At 40.1% G+C, this 23,911-nt stretch overlaps 1 protein-coding gene across 4 annotated transcripts in view; it reads right to left on the bottom strand.

Moving 5' to 3' along the window:
* LCLAT1 (lysocardiolipin acyltransferase 1) overlaps positions 1 to 23,911 on the bottom strand; it is a 79,648-nt gene that overhangs the window by 39,770 nt on the left and 15,967 nt on the right. For all 4 annotated transcript variants that reach the window (XM_087883110.1, XM_034427966.3, XM_034427967.3 and 1 more), the window contains exons 2-4: positions 10,832 to 11,000; positions 5,409 to 5,607; positions 534 to 680 (exon numbers count right to left, since the gene is read on the bottom strand). In XM_087883110.1, coding sequence (XP_087739236.1) covers positions 534 to 680; positions 5,409 to 5,607; positions 10,832 to 11,000 — 515 coding nt within the window. The remainder of the gene's footprint in view (positions 1 to 533; positions 681 to 5,408; positions 5,608 to 10,831; positions 11,001 to 23,911) is intronic.

Here is a 23,911-nt window from a genome sequence, read left to right as displayed (position 1 = left end):
TTGGGGTAAAGTCAGGGCGGCTGAATGGAATTGAGTGTTTAGTGGCCAGATGCCCTTCTTCATACCTACATGGAGTTTGAAGCAGTTATTTTCTCTTTGCTCCCCGAGGAACATCTGCCACTACCTAGAATTGAACTTTCAACCTTCTGAATGGGAGACAAGCATCTTCACCAGTTGACCACCACGCCACTCTTCTGTGCTAAATTCTGGATGTGCATTTTTAAAATTCTATCCAAAACTCTTTCACATCAATTCTATGACCTTATTTTTGGAACTATCAATATTACATTAATTATATTATATATTTTATATGCAAGCCAAGACAATTCCTCTTCACTCTATACAACTCAGGCAAGCCAAAAGGTTGGACATCTATGTTTTAAGAAGTGTTTACAAATAACTATTTAATGTTCTGGATTTAATGGTAAAATCCTTTTCTGGTATCGTATTACTGTAATTCAACCTACTTATAGTATTTCCAACAAATGTCTTAAATGCATTGTGGATCATTAAATTAAGTAACAATGAGCTACCTGTGAGATCAGTTCCTTCAGGAAAGATAAGAAGCTGTAGAGGTTCATGGATATCACAAAAATAATCCAGCATATTTCCAAAATGATGTTTGTCTTCTTCCCAATTTCTCTGAATGAAAATGAAGGCAGCAACCTGCATGGCCCAACCTATAACAAATTTGGAGAATTTCTTAAACACTGAATTATTTATTTATTTGGATGGTCCCTGAACATGATTTAGATTCCCAAAGTATACAAAGATGTTTTAATATAAGAACTCAATATATTTATTAGTAAAAAAAAATATCATAGTGTCTATGATTATATTAAAAACATAAAGATTTTGAGATATGTTGCTAAAACCTGTGGAAAAGAAAGATTTACATTAACTGTTTTTAAAATCAAATCTACATTCATACAATAAAATGTTGCAGCAACAATGGCTTGATCCCAAAGAATGGAAATTTCTTCCTCTAAATAATTTGAAGAAAATGTTTCATAATCTATTTTTAAGGAGACTTTGAAGGGGGTGCAGGAAAAACGATCCCCCTTTCCCATTCTGCTGATGTTAAGGGCTAATTAGAAACTTATATTTCTACTGGAATAAATTCTACATTTTGTTCCTTAGGGATGATTTTTAAGAGGAAACAGATGTCTAACCAAACTGTCAAAGTTTGCAAAAAATGAATGCCATTACTTCTATTTTCCTTCTGAACTGAGTTTAAACATTAAATCCTTCAATATTATGAAATATACACGAGTCTAAGCACATTAGAGAATTAAATATTAAGTACAGAACTATCACACTATATATAATTTTAATTATTGTTTTAAAAATGGCAAAAAAATAGCAGCACCATTTCAACCCTTTCCAAATTCTATTTTCTATTAGTAGACTTCTACATTATTCACCATTAACCATTTCTCTTCTTATTAATAACTGAGCAAATTTTTTTTACAATTTGGTACCCTCAGGATGTATGGGTATTACAATTTCTAAAATTCTGGGAAATTCTCTCAACTCCAACACAGCTGAAGACATCCATGAGGAGAAGCTGATCTTGTGGTTCATCAAATTTCAATTGTTTTTATTATAAAACAGCCAGATACTTGATATTTCTCTACAGCCAAATAATTCATCAAAATTATATGCATACTATAAACCATAGATACCATCTTGTTATGTGTTATAAAGCAGCAATCCCCAATCTTTCTGGCATGGTGGATCAGCAGAAGGGGAAGATAGTTTCACATTTGCGTGTACTACTTGTGCAAATGCAGCTTCGCACACTTGCCTACTGCTTGCCCAGCCCAGTTCCCAATGGATCACAGCCCGAACCAGACGTTGAGGACCTCTGTTATAAACTATAGAGATTGCTTTATATAGTGTTGATGGGGCAAAGCAAGCTTGTTTCATGAATATTTCTGAAAATCAAAAATTATACACACAGAGATACACAATTTTTGGGGAAGTGGCTGTGCAATCAGTTCCAGGCCAAACTTCAATGCTGGATTGCAACAACCAAGAGGGAAACCAGAAGAAACGTTATCAAAATGCTTAAAATGAAATTGTGATTTAAATGGTTTTTGTTCCATTGAAATTATTATTGATGCCATTTCTTCTAACAAAAATTCCACTGAAAAAACTAGACTGAGATTTAGACTTGATTAATTATCAAATTAGATAACATTTTCTATGATTACCTCTGCAGAACTATTATTTCCAATTTCTCTAAAACTCGTGTTCTTTCCTCTTATCTAGATCAGCATTAAAATTCGTATTGCAAAAAAATTTTTTGGTGTAAACCAAATTTTCTGATGTAAATAATTTGGTAAAAATGATAACATTATAAGGAACACTTTCCATCATGTGGACTCACAGCTAATTCACAATATAAATAACTCTAAGTAACTTTAAGTTTGACAGCTCCTGATAGAATTGCTGGAAGACATCATATGACACTGTTGATCAGACTCTCACTTAAAAAGGTCATCACCTAAAATCCACAAAGCAAACGACAAGCTATTTATACAAGGTTTAAAGGGACACAGGACATACACACACATACAAAACCTTTGACTCTATTCAGATATTGGCTTGCAAAGTATAACAACAGGCCTCCCTCTAAGGAATTATGGATAGGATGGTAAGTACAAGCATAGTGACAAATTAAAGCAAAATACAAGGCAATTCCTGGTTGGGAAATCACTTTAACTATAAATGGACTGTTGCAAAATAAACTGTGTTGCTTCAGTCTTTGAACAGTATGTGGACTCCTATTTACAAGGATTTTCTTGCACAACCCATCTTCATAGCTATTCTATCTTAATAAACATGCATTTCTAAACTATTCTCACATTCCAAATTGCTTTATCTTTGTTCCTATATTTCTTTTCTTACATTTCTGTCTTTGTTCAATTCACCTTTTACCCTTTCTCTCTCTTAATTAGCCGTAATTATTTATCTAGTGATGATATTCTTTACTTTCTCTCAATAGTGAGAGAAAATATTTACCTCTCAGGTACATGTTCTGTGGCTGGGCACATTCTTACCTCTTCACACTGATAACACTTTGAGCTTGCTGGTGACCATGTTCGAGGTGCTAACTCACCTACTGCTGTGGATTTTTAGGAAGGGGCATCCTGATTTGTTCCCATGTCATCATCACCAGTTTTCACACTAAAGGTACCATAACCCATTATGTTGTCACTGGACACTATGTCACATCTTCAGTCAACCAGGAACTCTTTGGCCTCTTTTTCTTGGGCACCACACTTAACAACAAATAGCAGCTAGTTCTCTGACCCCAAGACAATGTAATTCTATTTAAAAACAACCAGCTCTACTTTTTAGCTTCTAAAAAAGTAAGAATACATAGGCATAATGTACATGAGAGATGGATACAGATGGCCTTGCAACTTTGGCTGTCCTCTCATAGTGACTCTTCACAATTCAGCTACTAAGTAGTTTGGAAGAACTGTTTTGAAAACATTTCCTCTGACTTGATGTCTCCACTTTATTTTTTTTTATTTCATATTTTTATGGTATTATTGTGATTTTGCTCATGTTGTTTATTGTTACTGCCTCTTATTTATGACCACTGAATTTTTAGACTGCATTGTGAATATTTTAATAGTATTACAGTATTTACTCCATGTAAGCCATGAAGAATCTTTGTTGAATTGTGCTGAGGTAGAAATTTATTTAATCAATAAAATAAACAGCCCGATATCTGTGTCATGCTTTGATGTGCTAATGTCATACTATGATGTTCTATATGCAAAAGTAAAAATATAAAGACATTATTAATCCTAAAAAATAGTATGATGAAAGGCTCTTGAAGAATAAGTAGACCTTGTAGGACTGTGATAGTCTTGCATTTGAAAGGTTCATTCTTTTAAATTGTTTTCTCAATATATACATTAATTCATGTTTTTTTTAGATTACTTATATATTACTTGCTGGTTTTATATTATGTATTTATTAATATCTGTAGAAATTGGAGCACCATCCTGTACAAGCCAAATATGCCCAAACTGGCCAATTCCATTGAAATACAACTAAAGGCAAAAGAAAAAATACAGACAGTTCTAAATAGCTACTCACTTCAACTTACACATTTTGCCAGTTTTGTGCTGCTGTGGAATGAATGAATGAATGATAGATAAACAAACTATGGTTACCATAATTAACAACTTTGTGGAGTTGTTAAACTAGCACATAGTTCATTTCCATGCATCAGTGATTTATTATGAATGCTCACTTCAGCAGCAAAGATTGTAACAACTCTCATGGATAAAGACAAAAGTTCTCTTTTTCATTATTTTGACAGGTTAGTGAATGTCAAATGGTGAGAAGGTGGTTGTTCTATGCCCTGTTTGTGAGCCCCTCAAATGGGTACTGGCTCAAATGGCCACTAGTACAGCAGAGCTCTCAACCAAGGTTATGTCCTCATAATATTGTACATGCTCTGAGTAATTTATTTCTAGTGACTTGACATTAAAGATAAAACAAAATAAAAGCAATGTTTTGATAGTTCCCCATATAAATTGTGGTTGTCGATACCTTTGCCATATCTGAAAGTGTTGCCTGTTTGTATCTTAACTTTAGTTCTGTTCTTGCCAATTATAAGACAAAACGAAATAGGATGTGAAGTCCTTGGTGCTCTCTGAACTTGGTTTATTGCTTGCAGATAGGAGCCAAGTATACCTATATCTCAGTTCTTTTAAATAATTTGATTTCAGTATTTGAATTGTAGCTTGTTTAAAATGAAGACTAGGGTACAGGTCTTATTCTTCAATAAATACTAAGCTGATTCACATTTAAATCTAACACTATACAATTTCTATACTATCACACATAAATGCCAACAATAATGTAACTACTAATAGCAGAATTTGGAATTCTGAAACAGAAAGAAATTGTTTTCTTGATAGAGTTAAAACATAAAAATAAAAAAGACCCAAAATAAACTTACTCAATAATTTCTAATCACAAAGGTTATCTATTAACTCGAGTTAATAAATTGTTAAAGAGAAGCTTATTAATCCAATTTCTTCACTGTGGGTTTGTCAAAGATATCTGGTTGAACACTATGGAAAGCAGGTAGAAGACTTGAATGATCTAATCCAGTATGGCTGTCATACAAAAGGCTAAAAACTAAAATTAAATGCAAATCAATTTGTATGATATATGAAGAGAAAATTAAAAAAAAAAAACATACTTGGAGCAAGATCTATATTTGCTTTGGTACAATGAAAAGAAGGCTATATATAATGTTAAACACCTTTATCATTCTGGGACTTTTCTCTCCAAGAGGCTCCAGAGGGCCCTCAGGACAGTTAACAAAAATAATATATTTTAGACTATTATAAATCAATCAATCAATAACCTACCAAATCCCGGAATGACTTTGAGACTAGATTTGAGGCAGATTTTTTCAAGTCGGAGGTAGCTATATCTCAGCAAGCAACTCCATAAAAACATCCAATCCATTCGTGTTCGATGATTCATGATTATGACACTTCTTTCTCCGGGGATGAATCCATCACCTGTTATGACTACTTTTGACCCAAACACTATCTCCAGCAGGGCCTACATAAAAACCAAAAATATTATATGAGAATCCTACAAAAAACTTTTCACAATAATATAACTGCATAAATGAATAATAATAGCAACTGCATGTAAGATGAGTCTAATACCTCAGAAAATCTTTTGGTCACTACTTTTATTTCAAAAGTTTTATGTACAGATTCTATATCACGAGAAATAATGATTTAAATAGTATTACTCTAATTCAGAGGATTGTGAGTTCTAGTTTTCTTTTAGGCATGAAAAACCAGGTGGGGGACTTTGGGATAGTGACTCTCAGCTCAATTCACCTCCAGATTGTTCTGGGAAAATAAGAGGAAGGAGGAATATTAGGTATGCTGGCTACCTTAAGTTGTTCATAAAAAAAGGATGGGATAAAATCTAAAAAAAAAAAAAAACCAAAACATCCAGTTAACCCAGTTCTGATCTTGAATTTTATTTAACAGGGAATACAATGTCCAGAGATGTCTCCCCGGTATTTACAGAGCTCCATCTCACTTTATTTTTATTTTATTTATTTAAAAAATATTCAAATGGGTTCCTGTAGTTTCATACACATTTAAAAGAAAGTTTATATAATGAATTCATTTTATTCTGCTTTTACACCTGTTGTATTTTGCTTTAATTTTTGGATGTTTTTATAGTTGTTGTAAACCATTTCAAGCTTTTGTTTTATAATATAGGCCTCCCAGAAGCCTCCAAAAAATCTTTTTAGAAGACTAAGCAAGTATCAACGAGCCCAGCAAAAAAGAAAGTTAAACTGGGATACAGCGAATCACAGAGACCAATTTGCCTTTGGTATATGTGTTTTATAACTGGATGTGTTTCCAAGGCAATCACTTTGTCAGAGTACCCAGAGATGTTTTTTAAAATTCTAAAGGTGTCTGTTAGCCAAATAAGGTTGCCTAATCCTGCTATAAAAGAAAGAAAAAATAAGTATACAAGATACTTGTAGACAGAAATGTGGGAGAAGTTAATTTTTCAACCTCTATTTAGGGGGTTGTTGATACATACAGGAGTTATACCCTAAAGGAGTAAATCAATAATTTTCAGTATTTCTTCAAACTCCAGTGGAAACTTAGCTTAATTTGAGGGTTGGCATATTGTTCAACCACAGAGGATGAAAGAAAATGTAGAACTGTGGGGCAATCCTTACTTGCTAAACACTGACACAGTGTCTTACTGAATCACCACATGGTCTGAAAGAAGCTTTAGTTATGTTGTAAAAGAAACAGAAAACAGACATACTGTTTCAAATTAAACACATTTCGTTATAAAGTCATGAACATCTTTTTCACATGAACCTCTTTGCACTGCACTGAATTGGTGCTTGTGGCAGAGCCCTTGCACATTCAGAAAGTACGGTAGTCGGTAGGCATTATTCGGGCAAACAATGACCAAGGACTGCTCTGTGAGATACCACTCTGCAGACCTCAGTAACAGGCTTTGGAAAGTATTGAACATTTAAAACCATTTTTTCTCTTGCTTTCCTTTTAAAAAGAAAATGGGAAGTTATATTTTGATGATGTGGCAGTTTGCCACCATACTTTTATGGATTTATAGCCACAAGAGCACTACAACTCCCCCTTCCCACGTATCTCACCCCTCCATCTGTGCCATTGTGGCTTCTTGTACTCCACGGCCATCAACACTGTATCTGACCAGAATGGTCTTTCTCAATACAATTGCTGGCTCTCCGAGGCTTTATTCCCAAGGTCACACACAGTGGTTTCCATGCAAGACCTGGGGAAGATGGCCTTGCTTGGCCAGCAGCTGCATCATGAACTGCCAGGGTGGGCACACCTCATCAATAGTTGGAGCAAGATTGAAGGTCAGTTGCAGTGACAAACACAGGGTGGCAGGAGACTGTGAGTGCAAGGTGGCTGGAGTGGCTGAGATCCCCAGGGCATTGTGGCTTTGTGCCCTGCTGCTGGGTTAGCTGTGACTTTCAGGAGCTATTACTTTGGAGTTCTGTGGTTTTCCTACATCACACTTCCTCAGTCTTGGTTTAAGGAATGCACAGGATGAGAGCGCTAGTGACATTATAGGTGGGACGTATGCTAAAATACTTTGCAGGCTTTTAGGCAAGAGCGAGATAAACAAATATAATGGAGTCCAGAAGTATCTAATGTACACTTGAAGTATTAGATATTTAGAATCCATTTTGAGATGACAGAAAGTTGCATGTTGTTGAGTCTTCTAAATTCTATTATTACTTAGGGAGACAAATAAATCCTACACTTAGGAAGAAAAGAGTCTGTGTTTATATAAAATCATGTTTTACAAACATTGATTTATCTGAAGCTACACATTAAAAGTTTTAGTATTAGATTAAGGTTTGCATTTTTTTAAAAAAAAAATTCCATTCAATCATGTCTGATTTTCAGAGACTGCCCGGACAAGTCCCTGCAGTTTTCTTGGCAAAAATTTTCAGAAGTGGTTTGCCATTGCCTCATTCCTATGGCTGAGAGGTAAAGAGACTGACCCAAGGTCATCCCGTTGGCTTTGTGCCCAAGACAGGACTAGAACTCAAGGTTTCAGGATTTATAGCCTTAAACAAACTGGCTCAAAAAGCTTGTATAACCCTGCTTAATATGAATACTTAAGATCTTTCTACTGACAAATCTGCCTGGTGACTTCACAAACTTTGTTGTTGTTTTTTACAAAAAATAGCAATAAAATTATAATTTAAAAAGTGGAAATAGACCAACCAATTATCTAGATTAGTCAAGATAACATTTAAAAACAGGAAACAAGATTTAGGTGTGGGTAAAACTAAAACCTAGTGGGTAAATTTTTTAAAAAAGCTTCATTATTATTAATACTAACACATCAGAACTAAAATAAGTAGCTATTGCTGAGCAGGCAAAGGGCAAAATATCCTGAAGAGAGGAGACCTGACAGTATAGAATAAGCAAGGTAACCCTGACAAAGGCAAGATCTTTTATCAAAGCAATGAGCAATAAAAACATATTTTAAGTCTATAATAAGCAAAAAATGTGTAAGCAGCTTATACGGAAACCTCTCTAATTCAATGATTATAAGAATGGGAGAAGGGATAGAACAATTAGACTTCTGTTTTTATATTATTACAGTCAGTAAAATAGGCTGTATTTTAATAATAAAATACAAGTAGTTTCATTAAAAGTAATTTCAGTCCTTATGGAGTTGATTCTTGGCCTAATCTACTTGATGGGGCTAATAGCCACTGAGGCTCACTGAAGTAATGTTAGTAGAGATCCTATCTTTTATCAAATTTCTCAAATAAAATAATGTGCATTACCTAAAAGAAGAAAACACAAATAAAATAAATGGCGTGCAGGATTTTATGGACAATGTATAACAAATCAAGTATTACTATATTTTCCATTCCAAAGTAGAATAATACATTTTTTAATGGTTGATCTTTTTTGATACTCATCTTAGTAAATTCTGGGTATCAATTATTTCAAAGGAAATAGCCATTTTCTTTTACTGTTCAATGTTCTTCCAGTTAACTTTCAAATTTTTCTTTGCAGCAAATGGCTAAGTCACTGAAGCTAAGTATACTTCTTTAGGAGAAAGTACAATTTAATCCAATGGAATGTATTGCTTACCCAACATATAAAAGCAGGAGGGGAGGACTAACAGCTCCCCTTATTATATTTAAATTACAACTCCTAGCATGCTTTATTCTTCATTTGATTAGAACTAGTTGAAGATGTGATTTAGTAACATTCTGAGGGCCTTAGCTATACCCACACCACCTCCTACTTGGATATCTTCACTTTTCAGTTCTGTCCATCAGGAGCCCCAACTTGTAGGAGAACAGTCTATATGGGCTCCTCCTCAGACTCACTATGGAAAAGTTTTTAGCCTAAACCCCTGGGACTTTAGTTTGCTCATCTTACTTGGCACTCAATAAAGCAACAGATTTCTGAAATCATTTGTTGGCAGTATTTTTAGAAAATAATGAAAGACAGAAGAGCCATTTTTCCTTCATACCCCTCCTCCACAATCACACTTGCTGCAGATACTTTTTGAGGAAAGAGGTTTTACATATAATCATTTGGAGCCTGGAAGCTCTAGGTATTTTCAATTAAAGGAATGAGCTAACCCTCCTCTTCATTTGTACTGGCTGCAATATTACACACTTGGCTAAAAACAGCAAACCCGTTCAGAATAGAAATGGGCAATGTTTCCCTATTTTGCAAATTTCATATTCTGTTTCTTAAGAGTAGACAAATTGCAATTCAAATAGTCAATTAGATAAAAAGTGAGAGTATACATGCACAAAAGTTCACGGAAGTGTTGAATAATTCAAAGGAACCAATTTGATGCATTGAATCAACACTCAGTTTAAAGGAATAATTGAATCAAAGCTTTGCATAGCTTAAGAGCTAATATTATTAAGTCCTTTGACACTAAGTTCCTCAACAACTAATCAAATTTCCATAACCTGGTTATCTGGGATGAATTTCATCCTGATAGTCCTAATGAAGTAAACAGGCTTCTTGGAACTATTAACTTGGCCTCCTGTGTTTTAGAGCTATGACCCTCCTAATTAGCCAAGGCTTCCTGGAAGACAATATGTTATTGAACCTTGGGGGAGACAATGTTATTGAGCCTTGGGGGGCGGGGGGGGGGATTATCCTTGAAAGAGAGGGTGGTCCCACCAATAATTAAAGAAAGCTCAAGAAGCTATTCCGGGGCCATATTGGATAATTTTCAGCTCCAATTTCCCTTTTTAAGGAAACTTCCTAAGAAAGTAGTTATGCTATAGCTTCACAGAATCCTGAAAAAAGGAAGATTCATTTATACCACTTTCAATCTAGTTTGAGTTCTGGGTATGGGACCAAACAACGTTGTTTGTGTTTGTTGATAACTTCTAATGGAAACAAGATGGGGGACAGCACATTCATCCTACATCTCCTTGATCTTTCATAGACTTCAGAGAATTTTTGTATCCAAATTGATCCTAGTATCCTTCTGGACTGACTCTGCCTCACATAGGGATCATTCACAGTTACGACGGTGATGAAAAAGTAATTTTGCAACCAATGTCCAACCAATATATCTAGCATAGTTGCCATTTATTCACCAATCCAAAGCTAGTATACCAGCCTTGTTTAAACATTTTATACTGAGTTTTAAAGCATATTATCTGGCATGACACAATATATTATTTTGGAACATGGGAGTGGGGTGCGGAAGAGTTTATAAATTATAGACATAAGCAACTTACCACTGGAAGAGTAAACCAAGTAGCCACAACACGATCAGTAAGCCAGCGATACCAAGCTGGGGAAATAGACATCAGTGGCAGTAGGGGACCAAGCATGAAGATGCTTCCAAAAAAACTTCCCAAAAAGAGCGCAAGTACAAAATAAATTCCTTTCCATAGCACCATGGTTCTGAAACACAATGGAACAAGGATTTGGTAAACAGCTTTAATGCTAACTTTTTCCCCAAACAGTATCTCTTCTGGCCTTTCTAGTGGTAGTTTTCTATTTTTGTTTCTAGTTATTTGTTTTAGACATTAAATAAAAACAGCAATTTATGTACACAGAGAAATAATTTATACATGCCAAGAAATAAAATTGATACATCAACTGATGGTTAGCATATCAGCCGGTGATACTAGTACCCCAAATATTTATTTTGGAAATGAACTGACTCTGAACAGACTATCTCTGAAGAGACTCAAAGAACTAATTTTGATATTTTAACTATTTAGAAACAGTGGCATTTTCTAAATTCTGCACCTCTACTATTGAAAAGAGTGCTACTGTCAAAATCATACTTGCAATACCCTTTCAAATAAATTCAACACATGTCAAACTTAATTACTCTTATAAAACATGCATCAATTCCATGATAAACATCTAATACTTAATGAAACAGATGCATAAAACTGCTTTTTTGATTAAATGTGACTCAATTGCAGAATATCCTATCATTTGTTAGGCTTCTTTCCACCTTAGTAAGCAACTTCCTATCATTAAACAAATTTGGAAACACTAGTTTTCCAAATTACAATCTATAAATAGGGAATCTCCTATTTTTTATTACAGTATTAAACTAGTTGTTTGTAAAAAGTAAGAGGGTGCTCTTGTTCACAACTCTGAACAGCTCTCTAAAAGATCAGTTTAAAATTGCATACAAGAATTTGCACTGGACAGACAGGAAACTGATGTTTTCAATTTTAGGGGGAAAATAGCAGTGGAAAAGCAATTTGGCTAACTTGTTGGAATTTCAGTTGCACTAACAACACATTGCTCAGAAGGTATCTACACAAATTGAATAATATACAAACACAAGTTGACTATAAAATCAGCTCAGCATTTAACAAATATTCTAAACAACATATGCATTCATAAAAAGGATGGGATTGGAAGGTGGATGATAAATATGAGAATGTGAACATGAACATGAAGAGTGCAATTGGTTTTTTTTTCCTTTGCAATTTACCTAAAATCATACTAAAATGGATTAAAATCATACTAAGATAACTTAGATGGATTCTAAGATTCTAAAACCCTTTAGCTTTACATTTTGTTTTCAAAGTGCAGGTAAATAACGATGATGATAATCACCATATTAGTCCTGCTAGATCCACATTTAGTTGAAGTCTCACTTTTCTTGAAATTAAGTGCTCTGGTTTTATGAAACATTAGCATATCAATATATCAATATATCAATTCTCTACAATTTAAAACATACTGTGTTTTCATCATATTCCACCCTGTTTCCCCCAAAATAACATCCCCTGATAATAAACCCAATCGGGCTTTTGAGCGCATGACAATAAGGCCAAGCACTTATTTCAGGGTTCAAAAAAATATAAGACAGGGTCTTATTTTCAGGGAAACACAATATCTTATTCTATACCATGAGTAATATATCTCTTTTTTCTTTAATGCAAATATAACATGTAGATAATGCAGAGCATGTTTTGCTCTTAATAAAATGTGAAGTTTATTCCCATAGCCCACAATCTAAAATCGCGCTCATTAAATGATTCAAAAAAGGATAGAGATGTTTGTCAAGTTTATACCATGAGCTAGGGAATCATGGGCTCTTTATGTTTCCAGCGCATTGTTTACACATGCATTTCTTTCTTATGCTTTTTTAAATACTTTGACCACTAAAATGTGGTTCCATTGTTCCAAGGTAAACTGTAAAAGCAAAGAAAGCTTCAGAGGGTGAGCAAGCAAGTACCAACTACATACAAACTTGACATATAGGATATTACCTTACACTTAAATTGAGTTGGATTATTTGTTCTGGCTTGGTTTTCATTCTTCTCTTTTATCCTTTTAGTAGAAGATATTGTGTAATATTTTAAAAGTTCATTGAAAAATGGATTGTTGGATGGGGTTTCTGCTTAGTAATTGACTAACGAATAAACTGAAATTTTAGTACCTCTAAAGATTAAGAAAAGTTTTATTGTTAGTTGCTATAAACTGAAATACTACCCTGATCAAATTTAGTAATTTGATGAAACCTAATTTTATTTCTTGGCTCAAGTCATTTGTCATATACCGAAAAGGTAATTGTATTTAACAGACCTCTTCTCTTCTTCTCTTCTCTTCTTTTCTCTTCCTTCTGTCCACTTGGGGGGAGGGGAACATGTGATTGTAGGTAATATCTCCTTTGCCTGACTCTTTTTACTGCTGTCAGGATCACATTTATCTTGGTGTTCAGAAGAACAAAAAGCTCACTCTTGATCTCTTTGCCTCCAATCTCTCCATTCTGTGATGGGGGAAGCAAGTAATTTCTGTAGGCCATTTCTCCTTTGCCTGACCCCCTCTCTGAGTGGAGTGATTGCAAAAGATTGAAAAGAATTTCAAGCAGTGGTGGGCTCCAAATTTTTTAACATTAGATTCTCTGCCCTAATGGCTGGCTGGGTGGGCGTGAGTGGGTGGGTGGGTTTCCATGTGACTGAGTGGGTGTGGCCAACTCTACACCACTTGTGTGGGTGGTACCTGTATGGGACAGGCAGGGTTGGAGAGGGAATCCAGGGGTCTCCGATGGGTGGGGGGAGGAAAGAAAGATCCAACCTGTTTGTGTGTGTGAAAAAGAGAGAGACTGTGTCAAGCTAGACTGGGAAAGCTGGTTGTGAGAAGAAGAGAAGTTGGGTAAACTGGACCCAGACGCTTCCCGGGTTCCCTCATCCCAGAAGCAGCAACCTCACGTTCTCCCCTCTCTGCTAGCCCCCTTCTTCACACAGGATCTCCCAGCAACCGAGTCGGAAAGGGAGAAGGGGCAGCGTTTCTGTGTGCTCCCATTTCTGTGGCACTGTCCCCTCAATGCTAGCAGCTGCCGCTGCCCTCTTCTCCCTCTCTGTCTCTGCTGCTGGATGATCCCATGTGAAGAAGGGGGCTATCAGAGAGGGGAGAATGCGAGGTTGCTTCTTCTGGGATGAAGCGACCTGGAACACGTCTGGGTCTGACTCACCTGGCTTCATTTCCTCTCGCAGCCAGTTTTTTGGGCTGTTTTCCGGGCTGTTTTTGGACTGAAAAACGGCCTGAAAACAGCCCAAAAAAGCTGGCTGTGAGAGGAAGAAAAGCTGGGTAAGCCGGACCCAGACTTGTCCCTAGATCCCCTTGTCCCTAGATCCCCTTGTCCCAGAAACAGCAACCTCGTACTCTTCCTCTCTCTGCTAGGGAATGCTGTTCCTCTCTCTCTGCTAGGGAATGCTGTTCCTCTCTCTTTGCATGGGAATGCTGTGAATTTTTGCACAAAATCGCATGGGATTTTGGCTGGAAAAACAGCCTGAAAATGGTCCCAAAACTGGCCTGTTTTTGGGGTGTTTTCAGGCTGTTTTTCAGGCCAATTTTGGCTGGAAAGATGGCCTGAAAACAGCCTGAAAAATGGCCTGAAAATGGCCAAAAACAGCCCGAAAAACAGGCAGAGGCGGGGCCAGCCAGTGGTCCAATTTGTCGGTTCTCTGAACCGTGCAGATTTGGAGAAACCGGTTTGGGTGAACTGGTCTGAATCAGCAGCAGCCCACCTCTGATTTCAAGAGAGTAAACTCTTCGTGTAGTATGTGCTCCCAGCCCCAGGCTGCAGCATGATTGCATTGCATGTATAAGACAATAAATAGACACTTGAGCATTTTAAGGGGTGGAGGGATGATTAGAAGACAAGCAAAAGCTGAAGGTGTGAAACTGAGTAGTCTTGTCTCTTTTCAGCCAAAAAGCACAATCACGGTCACATGACTTCCCACTTAGCAACTTCACTTAACAAGAGTTGCTGGTCCCAATTAGGGTCGTTAAGCAAAGACTATCTATACTAGTCAAATATTTTTTAAGTTTTGCAATTGTACCTCCTCTTCATTTTGAGCAACCATCAGTTTTCCACTCTCAACTTAAACCCCTAACAACACTCTGAACCAGCACATTTCCTCTTCTGCTTTTCTTGATGCAATCATCCTTTTTCTACTTCTCCAAATCACTCTTAGACAACTGAGATTACATCTTGCCTGCCCTCTAATAGTTCAGTGATCTAGAGATCATTCCCTTCCCTTCCCAACACACACAATAAGAAGAAAGTTAAATTCAGAGAAAATGACTGGTTCAAAGGTGAACCAACAAGCATTCATGCTTGAGAATTTTCTAGTCCAGTATCTTAACCACTACACTACTGGCTTTTCAAATTCATTAATTATTGTATTTATGAATTTTATAGACATGATAATTTAGTTTGAAAGCTGGCTGGATGACTATAAGCCAGCAACTCTCTTAGCCCAATCCACTACACAGGGCTTTTATTATGAAGAAAATAGGAGAGGGAGCATTATGTATGCTTCCTTGCACAAAAATAAAGGTGGGATTTAAACTTCATAAATAAATAAAGCACATCTTCTACATATTTTATTAACCTACTGTGCTAGAAATTTAAAGTTGAGAAAATGAAATCTGAAATAAACCTTTTGATTGAAAATTTGTATACTACCACTTTCAGTAAATACTTCCCTAAAATTCTGAAATAAGCATAAATAAATCAATTATTTTGTTATAGTTTTATTTTCTTCCTCCTGACCTTCTTGCTGATATTGCTGGTCAGTTGATCTCAATTTATAAGAAATGTACACAGATACAACATATGTATATGATATAGAAGTGTATGTGTGTATATATACAAAATACATAAACTGTACATAGAATGTCATCACTTATATCCATGCAAACTATTTAAATCCATCTATCCCTCCCTCTTAAAAACATTTCAGTGAATATCCCAAAGGTGCTTTTTCAAGATCTGGATGACTGAGAATCTCCATAGACATTTTAGTGAATACTTTTAAATATTTTGGTGCATCTGTCTTTGCCTGTTTGTAATTTTTGTTTGGAGGACCATTGTTCTAATACATTGTTGCTAACATTAAAAAAAACTTGTAGGTTTCTTCAAGGAAATTATTAACCTCTTCAAGAACCTCTTCACATGGTGGGACTAATTCTAAATAGGAGAAACATGATTAATTGCTTTCTCAACTATTCAGAGCAAAATGAGATGGCTATCAATTAATAGGGAATATTAATTTTTCCACTGACACTTTTCAGAGAAAGAATAAATTCAGTTCAACCATCAGTGACGTTTGAGAGCAATCTCACTGCTATTTTCAATAACTAAAGAGTCAACAATAATTTGTTCTGCTAAGAATGAACTCATCATTCAATTCTCTTTAAATTATTCTTAAGAATTTTTGCAACTAAATAATCCTCAATATTTTTTCAGGTCATCTTACTATTTCAACTAATAGTCAGTTAGCTATTAGTTGAAGTCTACCCAGAAATTTCACCTGTACCACAATATAGTAGCCTGGCTGATTTCCATATAACATGCTACTGCTATGTTATATGGATGCTGTGGGAGCTTCATTTACTACATTCAAAGTGTTATTTTTAAAGCTACTGAAGTAAGCTTTAAGCTTACTTAAAGCTACTGAAGTATCCAAGAGATGGCCGTTCCCAGATAAGATTTAACCTGCCTAATCTGAACAGTAAGAAAGCACCAAGTAAATATCTTCATCTACCCTGAAGTGGAGGCCCAATGATGGACTTTCTTTGTGAAGGCCATTATTCTCAGAGAGCAAACATATCCCTTATAGTGAGAAAGGCCCCTACTCCCCCAGCTTTTGAAAACTGGTAAAAACTAGTTATTCCAGAAGACCTTTAGGATTGACTGTAGAGACATCAGTGGCAGTGTTAAATTTGATGTTATTAATATTAATATCACTCATATCTATACACTACATAAAAACGATATGGACTGAGATGGTAAATCGCTCCCATAAAAAATGAAAATAAATCCTCATGAGGACTGATGCATGTATTTCAAAATCACATATATGTATTAAAATACATATGAATTGTGTGAATATGTGTGAATTTATATTCCTATTTTTTCTTTTGATTTTGTCCTGTTCTACTTCCTTGTTAATTTCATAATGCTTTAAGTATGCCTTTATTGTTCATTCCTTTTTTTTTTTTTTTTTTAAAGGCATTGTAAGCTGCCCTGAGTCTCCGGAGAAGGGCGGCATATAAATCAAATAAAAAAAAAAAAATCCACTAATTTCACATTCCATAATCCTTTCGTCTAGCTAAAGGCATTTAACCTAGTCACTGATAGGATATCCCAACAGATTTGCAACCCATTTTTGGAAACAGTATTTTAATATGTTCATCCTTAATAAAAACTTCCTTAAAATGTTATTGTAATAACTCAACACTGGTCTCAACATTCTTGACAGGCGGCATTTCTTTAACAAATGTTTCAAGTGGATTGTTTCATTGTTTTAAGAATGAATTCCTGTTCAAGGTAACTACTAAAGCACGAAAAGCTCTGGACTTTTAGTCTTGAAGGCTATATTGGTTCTAAATTATTATTATAGAATGCTGTACAATATTTTTAAAAATACAGTAATTTTACTAAATATTTGTTTAGGATATATGCATGGCTACTACTTTTATTTTATTTTATTTATTATGATACCATTAAAGTTTCAACTGTTTACACTATAAACAGAGAAAAGGAGCGTTGGTCCTACCTGATACGTTCCTTCTCGTTGAGTGGAGACAGCAGCCAGCATGGGTAGTGTCCATCCAATCAGCTTGAAGGACTGAGACTGCCAATTATTCTTAATCCCGCCCTTGTTGCCGGGCAGGCCAGCTTTTGGCGAAGACTGGAAGACAGACTCGGTGTGTGGGACAAGAAGAGAACCCAAAGACAGATAGGACAGAAAAAACGTGCCAGATCCAGCTCAAATAAGGGGAGGGTCTGGCTGCTGTCTCCACTCAACGAGAAGGAACGTATCAGGTAGGACCAACGCTCCTTCTCCATTGAGAGTGGAGACAGCAGCCAGCATGGGACATACCCAAGTTCACTGTCCCGTAATCAGGGGGGGATCATGCTGGACCGCATTGTCCTCTCCGGCAACAACCCTTTGCAGAACCCGACGTCCAAATGAGGCTTCGGCCGACGCAAACTGGTCGAGTTTGTAGTGTCGAATGAAAGGACTAGGGGAAGACCACGTAGCCGCTCTACAAATTTCCAGCAAAGGAGCCTGCGTAGCCCAAGCGGCCGTCGTAGATGCGCTGCGGGTGGAGTGTGCTGTCAATCGTGAGGGTCACGGAAGAGATCTACTATCGTAGGCCGCAGCAATAGTCTGACGAATCCAACGACCGATTGTCGACGATGAGACCTTACCGCCTTGAGAGGTAGGTAAGAAGGAGACAAAAAGAGACTCCGAACAGCGGAAGGGAGCTGTCCTCTTCAGGTAGATTCGCAGCGCCCGCCGGACATCAAGGGCGTGCCAACGACGTTCCCGAGGATGAGAAGGTCGGGGACAGAAATTAGGTAAGATAAGTTCCTGCGCACGATGAAACACAGAATTGATCTTTGGTACAAATGTTGGGTCCAAACGGAGTACCACTCGGTCTGTGTGGAAAACACAAAGGTCCGGACGAGTGGATAAGGCGGCGAGCTCAGAAATGCGGCGAGCCGAAGTGATGGCTACTAAGAAGGCAACCTTGCAGGTGAGAAGTCTGAGACTGGCAGTTCGGAGAGGTTCGTATGGCGGGCCTGTAAGCGACTGCAAGACCAAAGGAAGATCCCAGGTAGGGTAGCGGTGCAACACAGGAGGACACAAGTTCTTTGCCCCCCGGAGAAACCGGCGGATCAAGGGGTGCTGAGCCAGGGACGACAAGGAACCGCAGGTAAGCACCGAAGATAAAGCTGCAATTTGACGGCGGAGTGTGTTATGCGAGAGACCTTGGGAGAGGCCCTTCTGCAAAAACATCAGAATATGAATAATAGATGGTTGAAGAGGTATTACGTCGACCTGGCTACACCAATTGCAGAAAATCCGCCAGGTGGCGGAGTAAATGCGTTCTGTAGAAGGCCGTCGGGATGATAGTAAGGTATGAATAACGTCTGCAGGAACATGAGCCGCCTTCAAAGTGCACCGCTCAATCTCCAGGCGGTCAGATTGAGCCAGGCCGGGTCTGGATGTGTTAGAGCGCCCTGCGAGAGAATATTGTCCGAGAGGGGTATGCGCCACGATGGGGTCACCGATAGGGACACTAGGTCCGCAAACCAGGGCCTCCGAGGCCAATGCGGTGCCACAAGTATCACTTCCGCTCGCTCGGATAGAATTTTGCGGATGACCCTGGGAAGGAGGGCCGTCGGGGGAAAAGCGTACAGAAGGCCCGAAGGCCATGGAGCCCGAAGGGCATCGACACCGGCTGCTCGAGGGTGTGGATATCGAGAGAGGAACAGCGGAAGTTGGGTGTTCTCGTGAGTCGCGAACAGGTCGATTACTGGACGGCCGAAGCGAAGAGACAGGTCCTGGAAAATGTGCGGGTGGAGATGCCATTCCGCATTGTCTATCCGCTTGTGACTCAGCCAATCCGCCTGGATGTTCTGTCCCCCGGAAATGTGCTCCGCTCAAAGGGAGCACAGATGGCGCTCTGACCAAAGTCCCAATGCCATTGCCACCGCCAAAAGGGACTTCGACCTGGTGCCTCCCAACCTGTTCAGATGTGCTTTGGCGGCGACGTTGTCCGTGAGAACGAGGACGTGAGCTCCGGAGACCAGATGACGGAACGACTTCAGGGCAAGGAAGACCGCCTGCAGTTCCAGCCAATTGATGGGACGATGAGCTTCCGAGGGCGTCCAAGTCCCTTGAGCCAGATGGCCCTGGCAGGAGACTGGCATCCGTAGTCACCACCACCCGTGGGGGTTCGAGGAAGAAGCGACCCACAGTGAGAGCAGGGGAAAGCCACCACCGGAGAGATCGGCGAACCGCAGGAGGGAGCATGATTGGTCTCAATGAAGTGCTTCTGCCCGCCTTCTGCAACGGCAAGAGAAACCATTGGAGTTCCCTGGCGTGCAACTGAGCCCAGGGAACTATGGCTATCGCAGAAATCATCTTACCCAACAGCTGAGACAAGACATAGGGGGAAACAACCCGCTCTCTAACAATCTGGGAGACCAAACGCCTCAAACTATTCTGCCTATCAGGGGAGAGGAAAACTTTGCCCTGAAGGGTGTCAATCAGGGCACCCAAATGAACCAGGCTAGTGGAGGGAGAGAGGTGGCTCTTCTCCAAATTAATGGAAAACCCATGAGCTGCTAAAGTCTCAACTGTCAGACGCACATCTCGGGCAGCCTGCTGGACAGAGGGGGACAAAAGTAGAATATCATCTAAATAACACAAAAGGCGAACTGAACTAAGACGGAGAGAAGCCGCCAAGGCAGCCAACACCTTCATAAAGGTGCAGGGGGCAGAGGAGAGCCCAAAGGGCAAAGCTCTGTATTGGTAATGTACTCCGCCATAACAAAACCTCAAAAAACCGTCTATGGGAAGGGAGGATAGGGATGTGGAGATAGGCCTCAGTTAGATCAATGGAAGAGAGGAGATCGCCCCTCCGAACACCGTCCAGAATGGTCTGTAAGGATTGCATTTTAAATTTGCGGTACACGACGTACCTGTTCAAACGTTTGAGGTCCAGAATAGGCCGCCACCCCCCCCCCGATGACTTAGGGACTAGAAACACCCTTGAATAAAAACCCGAGCCTTCCTGACCAGGAGGCACAGGTTGAATCGCCTTGATGGAGAGGAGATGCTGAACCGACGAGTCCATAAGGGACCTCTTTTCAGGATTACGAGAAATCGGGCAGCAGACAAAGGTGTCAGGAGGGGGGGTAACGAACTCTATAGCCAAACCAGATCTTAAGGTGGCGAGGACCCATTTGTCCGAGGTGGACTCCTCCCAGATGGCAGCGAAAAGGCCCAATCTGCCGCCAATGGGAGGGTTCGGAATGCAATCAGCGGCGGCGACGGGCGAAACGACCTCCTCCTCCTCGAAAGGGCCGCCTAGAGGTAAGGTGACGCCCCCTAGCTGATCTATCGAAAAATCCCCGCTGTCGGTTAAAGGACCCCTCCCTCCTGAAGGGGGGGAAGGAGGAAGAGGAAGAAGAGGCCCCCCCGTCAGCACCTCGAGAAAAGGGACGAGAAGGGTAGGGCGAGTAACGGGGCTCTCCTCTACGGTAAGCAGCTGCCAAAACTTTCTTTTTGTCCCTGGTTTCTGTGAGGAACGGGTCTAGAGCATCCCCGAACAGTTTCGTGCCCCGAAAAGGAACCGATGCCAAGCGCCACTTGTGTCTGGCATCAGCCTGCCAGTGACGAAGGTACAGCAGACGACGAGCTGTGACTGAAGAAGCCAAGGACTTCGCAGCAAATTTTGCAGCATTCAGAGTAGAGTCAGCTGAAAACTGGACGGCCGCTACAATTTTGTTCAAGTCCTGCCTGAGACGGGAATCACCCGGAGTTAACTTGTCTTGTAATTGGCGCAACCATAGCAAGGTTGACCTATTGAAGAAGGAGGCCGTAGTGGATGCTTTAATCGCCCAGGAGGAACTCTGAAAAGCTTTCTGAAGAACTTGATCAGATCGTCGCTCATCGGGGCGGAGACCCTCGTCGGGTTCGCCCGGGACATTAGCGTTAGGAAGTAGTGCCGCAACCGGGGCGTCAATAGAAGGAATCTGAAGAAGAGATTCAAGGTCCGAAGAAACCTGAAAATTTCTCCTATCATTCGACGATGGAAGAGGAGCAGCCGCCGGTGATTCCCATTGTCGTTTCACCACGTCCAAAAAAAGAGGAGGAGTAGGCACAGATGTTATAGGCCTAGCGGGTTCCGCGAACATTGGGTCCAAAGGTCCAGAGGAGGACGGAGCAGGAGAAGGATCAGAGCAAGGTGATGATAAACGGGCCGTGTTAACCGCCTTGAACAGTAAAGATTTGAACAAAGCCTGTGGGAAAAGGCCTGTGAAGGCAGGCTGATCTGGGGGAAGGTTCTCATCCTCCGACAATTCAGAGCCAGGACTCTCCACGTCAGACAAGGCCGAACGGTGACTGGAGTGAGAGCCGGTAGGAGAAGCAGAATGAATGGAATGAGAGCAGTCTTGACCCCCGTGGCGTGACGAAACGGGAGAAGCCGCCCTCACCGATCCGTGATGACTTGAAGCACAAGAACGGGCAGCCAAGGATTTTTGGACCGCAGCCTCGATCATTTGTTGAAGTTGATCTGGGGAAATTGGAGAAACAACTGGATTTGAAGAATGAGCAGGTGCAGAATCCGCAGAGGGAGCAGTCAGAACCACTGATGGCTCCGAAGAAGTTGGTTGAATAACAGAGCCAGAACCCCACAAATTGTCCTCGGAAATAGAGACTGGACAGTCCTGCAGAGACAGTTGGTCAGGAGTAGGAGAGCGAGGCGCAGCAGCGGGAGCCGAATCTGATGGTGTGGAGGGAGGCTGAGGAGCGGCTGGAGGCAATTGGGCGCATGCCTTGTCACACAACTTAGTCAGAACTTTGTCCCTACGTTTCTCCGCTTTTGAAGAAGAGGAAGACGAGCCACCCTTGGTAGTGTTACGGAGATGAGAGGGACGAGAGGTCGTGGGAGGAGACCTGGGGGCCTCCACCATAGATTGCTGGGTAGCAGACATGGAGTCTGATTGGCCAATAACACTTGCACTAGCCTTCCGGCCGTGCTTGGACTTAGAAAGGGCCTTAGGCATAGCTAAACGTCACCACAGATCAGAGTATGATGTCCAATCACGCCTCAATAATTTTACTCTGAGTTATGTCCAGGGAGCGAAAGGAACTCCACAAGAGGCAGCAGAGCCAAGGTTGACCTGAAAAACTCACTAGGAGAGAGCCAGGCAGTGAATACAGGGAGCGTAAAAACTCCACCAATTGGTAGGCGTGGCAGAGAAAAAAAGGCCCAAGGCTCGTCCAGGCGTTTCTGAGGAGGAGGCAATTGATTAATTAGGTAGGCAGAAAATCGCAGTCCTGCGGCCACGGGGGGGGGCGCGAAGCTCCACTAGCCTCTGTCAAGATCAGAGCCGAAAGAGAGCAGCTGTTGTCGAAGGAGGAGGGGCGCGAAGCTCCACAGGCAATAATTAGGCTACTGCTCAAGGAAACCGGGGGCGCGAGGCTCCGCCAAAACAGTCAAATAGCCGGCAACGTGCTCCGTTAATTAGTAAGGCTGAGGTGAACGGCCACGAGAGGAGCACTCCGAGCGAGAAAAAACGGAGCCGACGAAATTCGTCAGAGAGAGAGGAGGCGGCTTCGAACAATGGCGCTGTCCTCCGCGGCGGGAAAAGTCAATCCAAAATGGCCGACGGCGTCCCAGCGCGCCCGCCGGAGCTTCCACAAACAAAAAACGGTAAAAAGGGCAGCCGAAAAAACGACGAGGGCCAAGGAAATCAAAAAAGTAGGGGGCCTCGAAGATCCGACAACTACCAACGCCCCCAGGGAGGGAAAAAAGGAGCAGGGAAGCCCACGACCCAGGGAAAGGCCAGGGAAGCGAGGCCAGGTCAAACAGCAGACAACTCACAACTCGATGTCAAACGGATCCAAATTCAGCCGAAAATATCAGTCAATGTCCAAATCGAAAGGCAAGCCACAGTCAAACAGTCCAAGTCAAAAAAAGTCCAGAAATCCAACATGAAAAGAGGCAAAATACAGAATTTAGCCAGAGAGAAGAGTCCCACACACCAGCCAGCGCTGAAGGACTGAGACAAAAGCTGGCCTGCCCGGCAACAAGGGCGGGATTAAGAATAATTGGCAGTCTCAGTCCTTCAAGCTGATTGGATGGACACTACCCATGCTGGCTGCTGTCTCCACTCTCAATGGAGAAAAACAAGGTATATTAATTTAAAAACAACCACAATATTTAAAATCACCAAACAGCAGCCAGTAAAAAGCTTTTAGCACATGTATAATATAATCTCTTTGAGACTCCCCTAACTT

This window comes from Pantherophis guttatus, chromosome 1, assembly GCF_059756535.1.
Source record: "Pantherophis guttatus breed Tessera chromosome 1, ASM5975653v1, whole genome shotgun sequence".
Classification (NCBI taxonomy): Eukaryota; Metazoa; Chordata; class Lepidosauria; order Squamata; family Colubridae; genus Pantherophis; species Pantherophis guttatus.
Note: the sequence above shows the minus strand (reverse complement) of the source record. Positions and strands in the feature narration are given on the sequence as shown.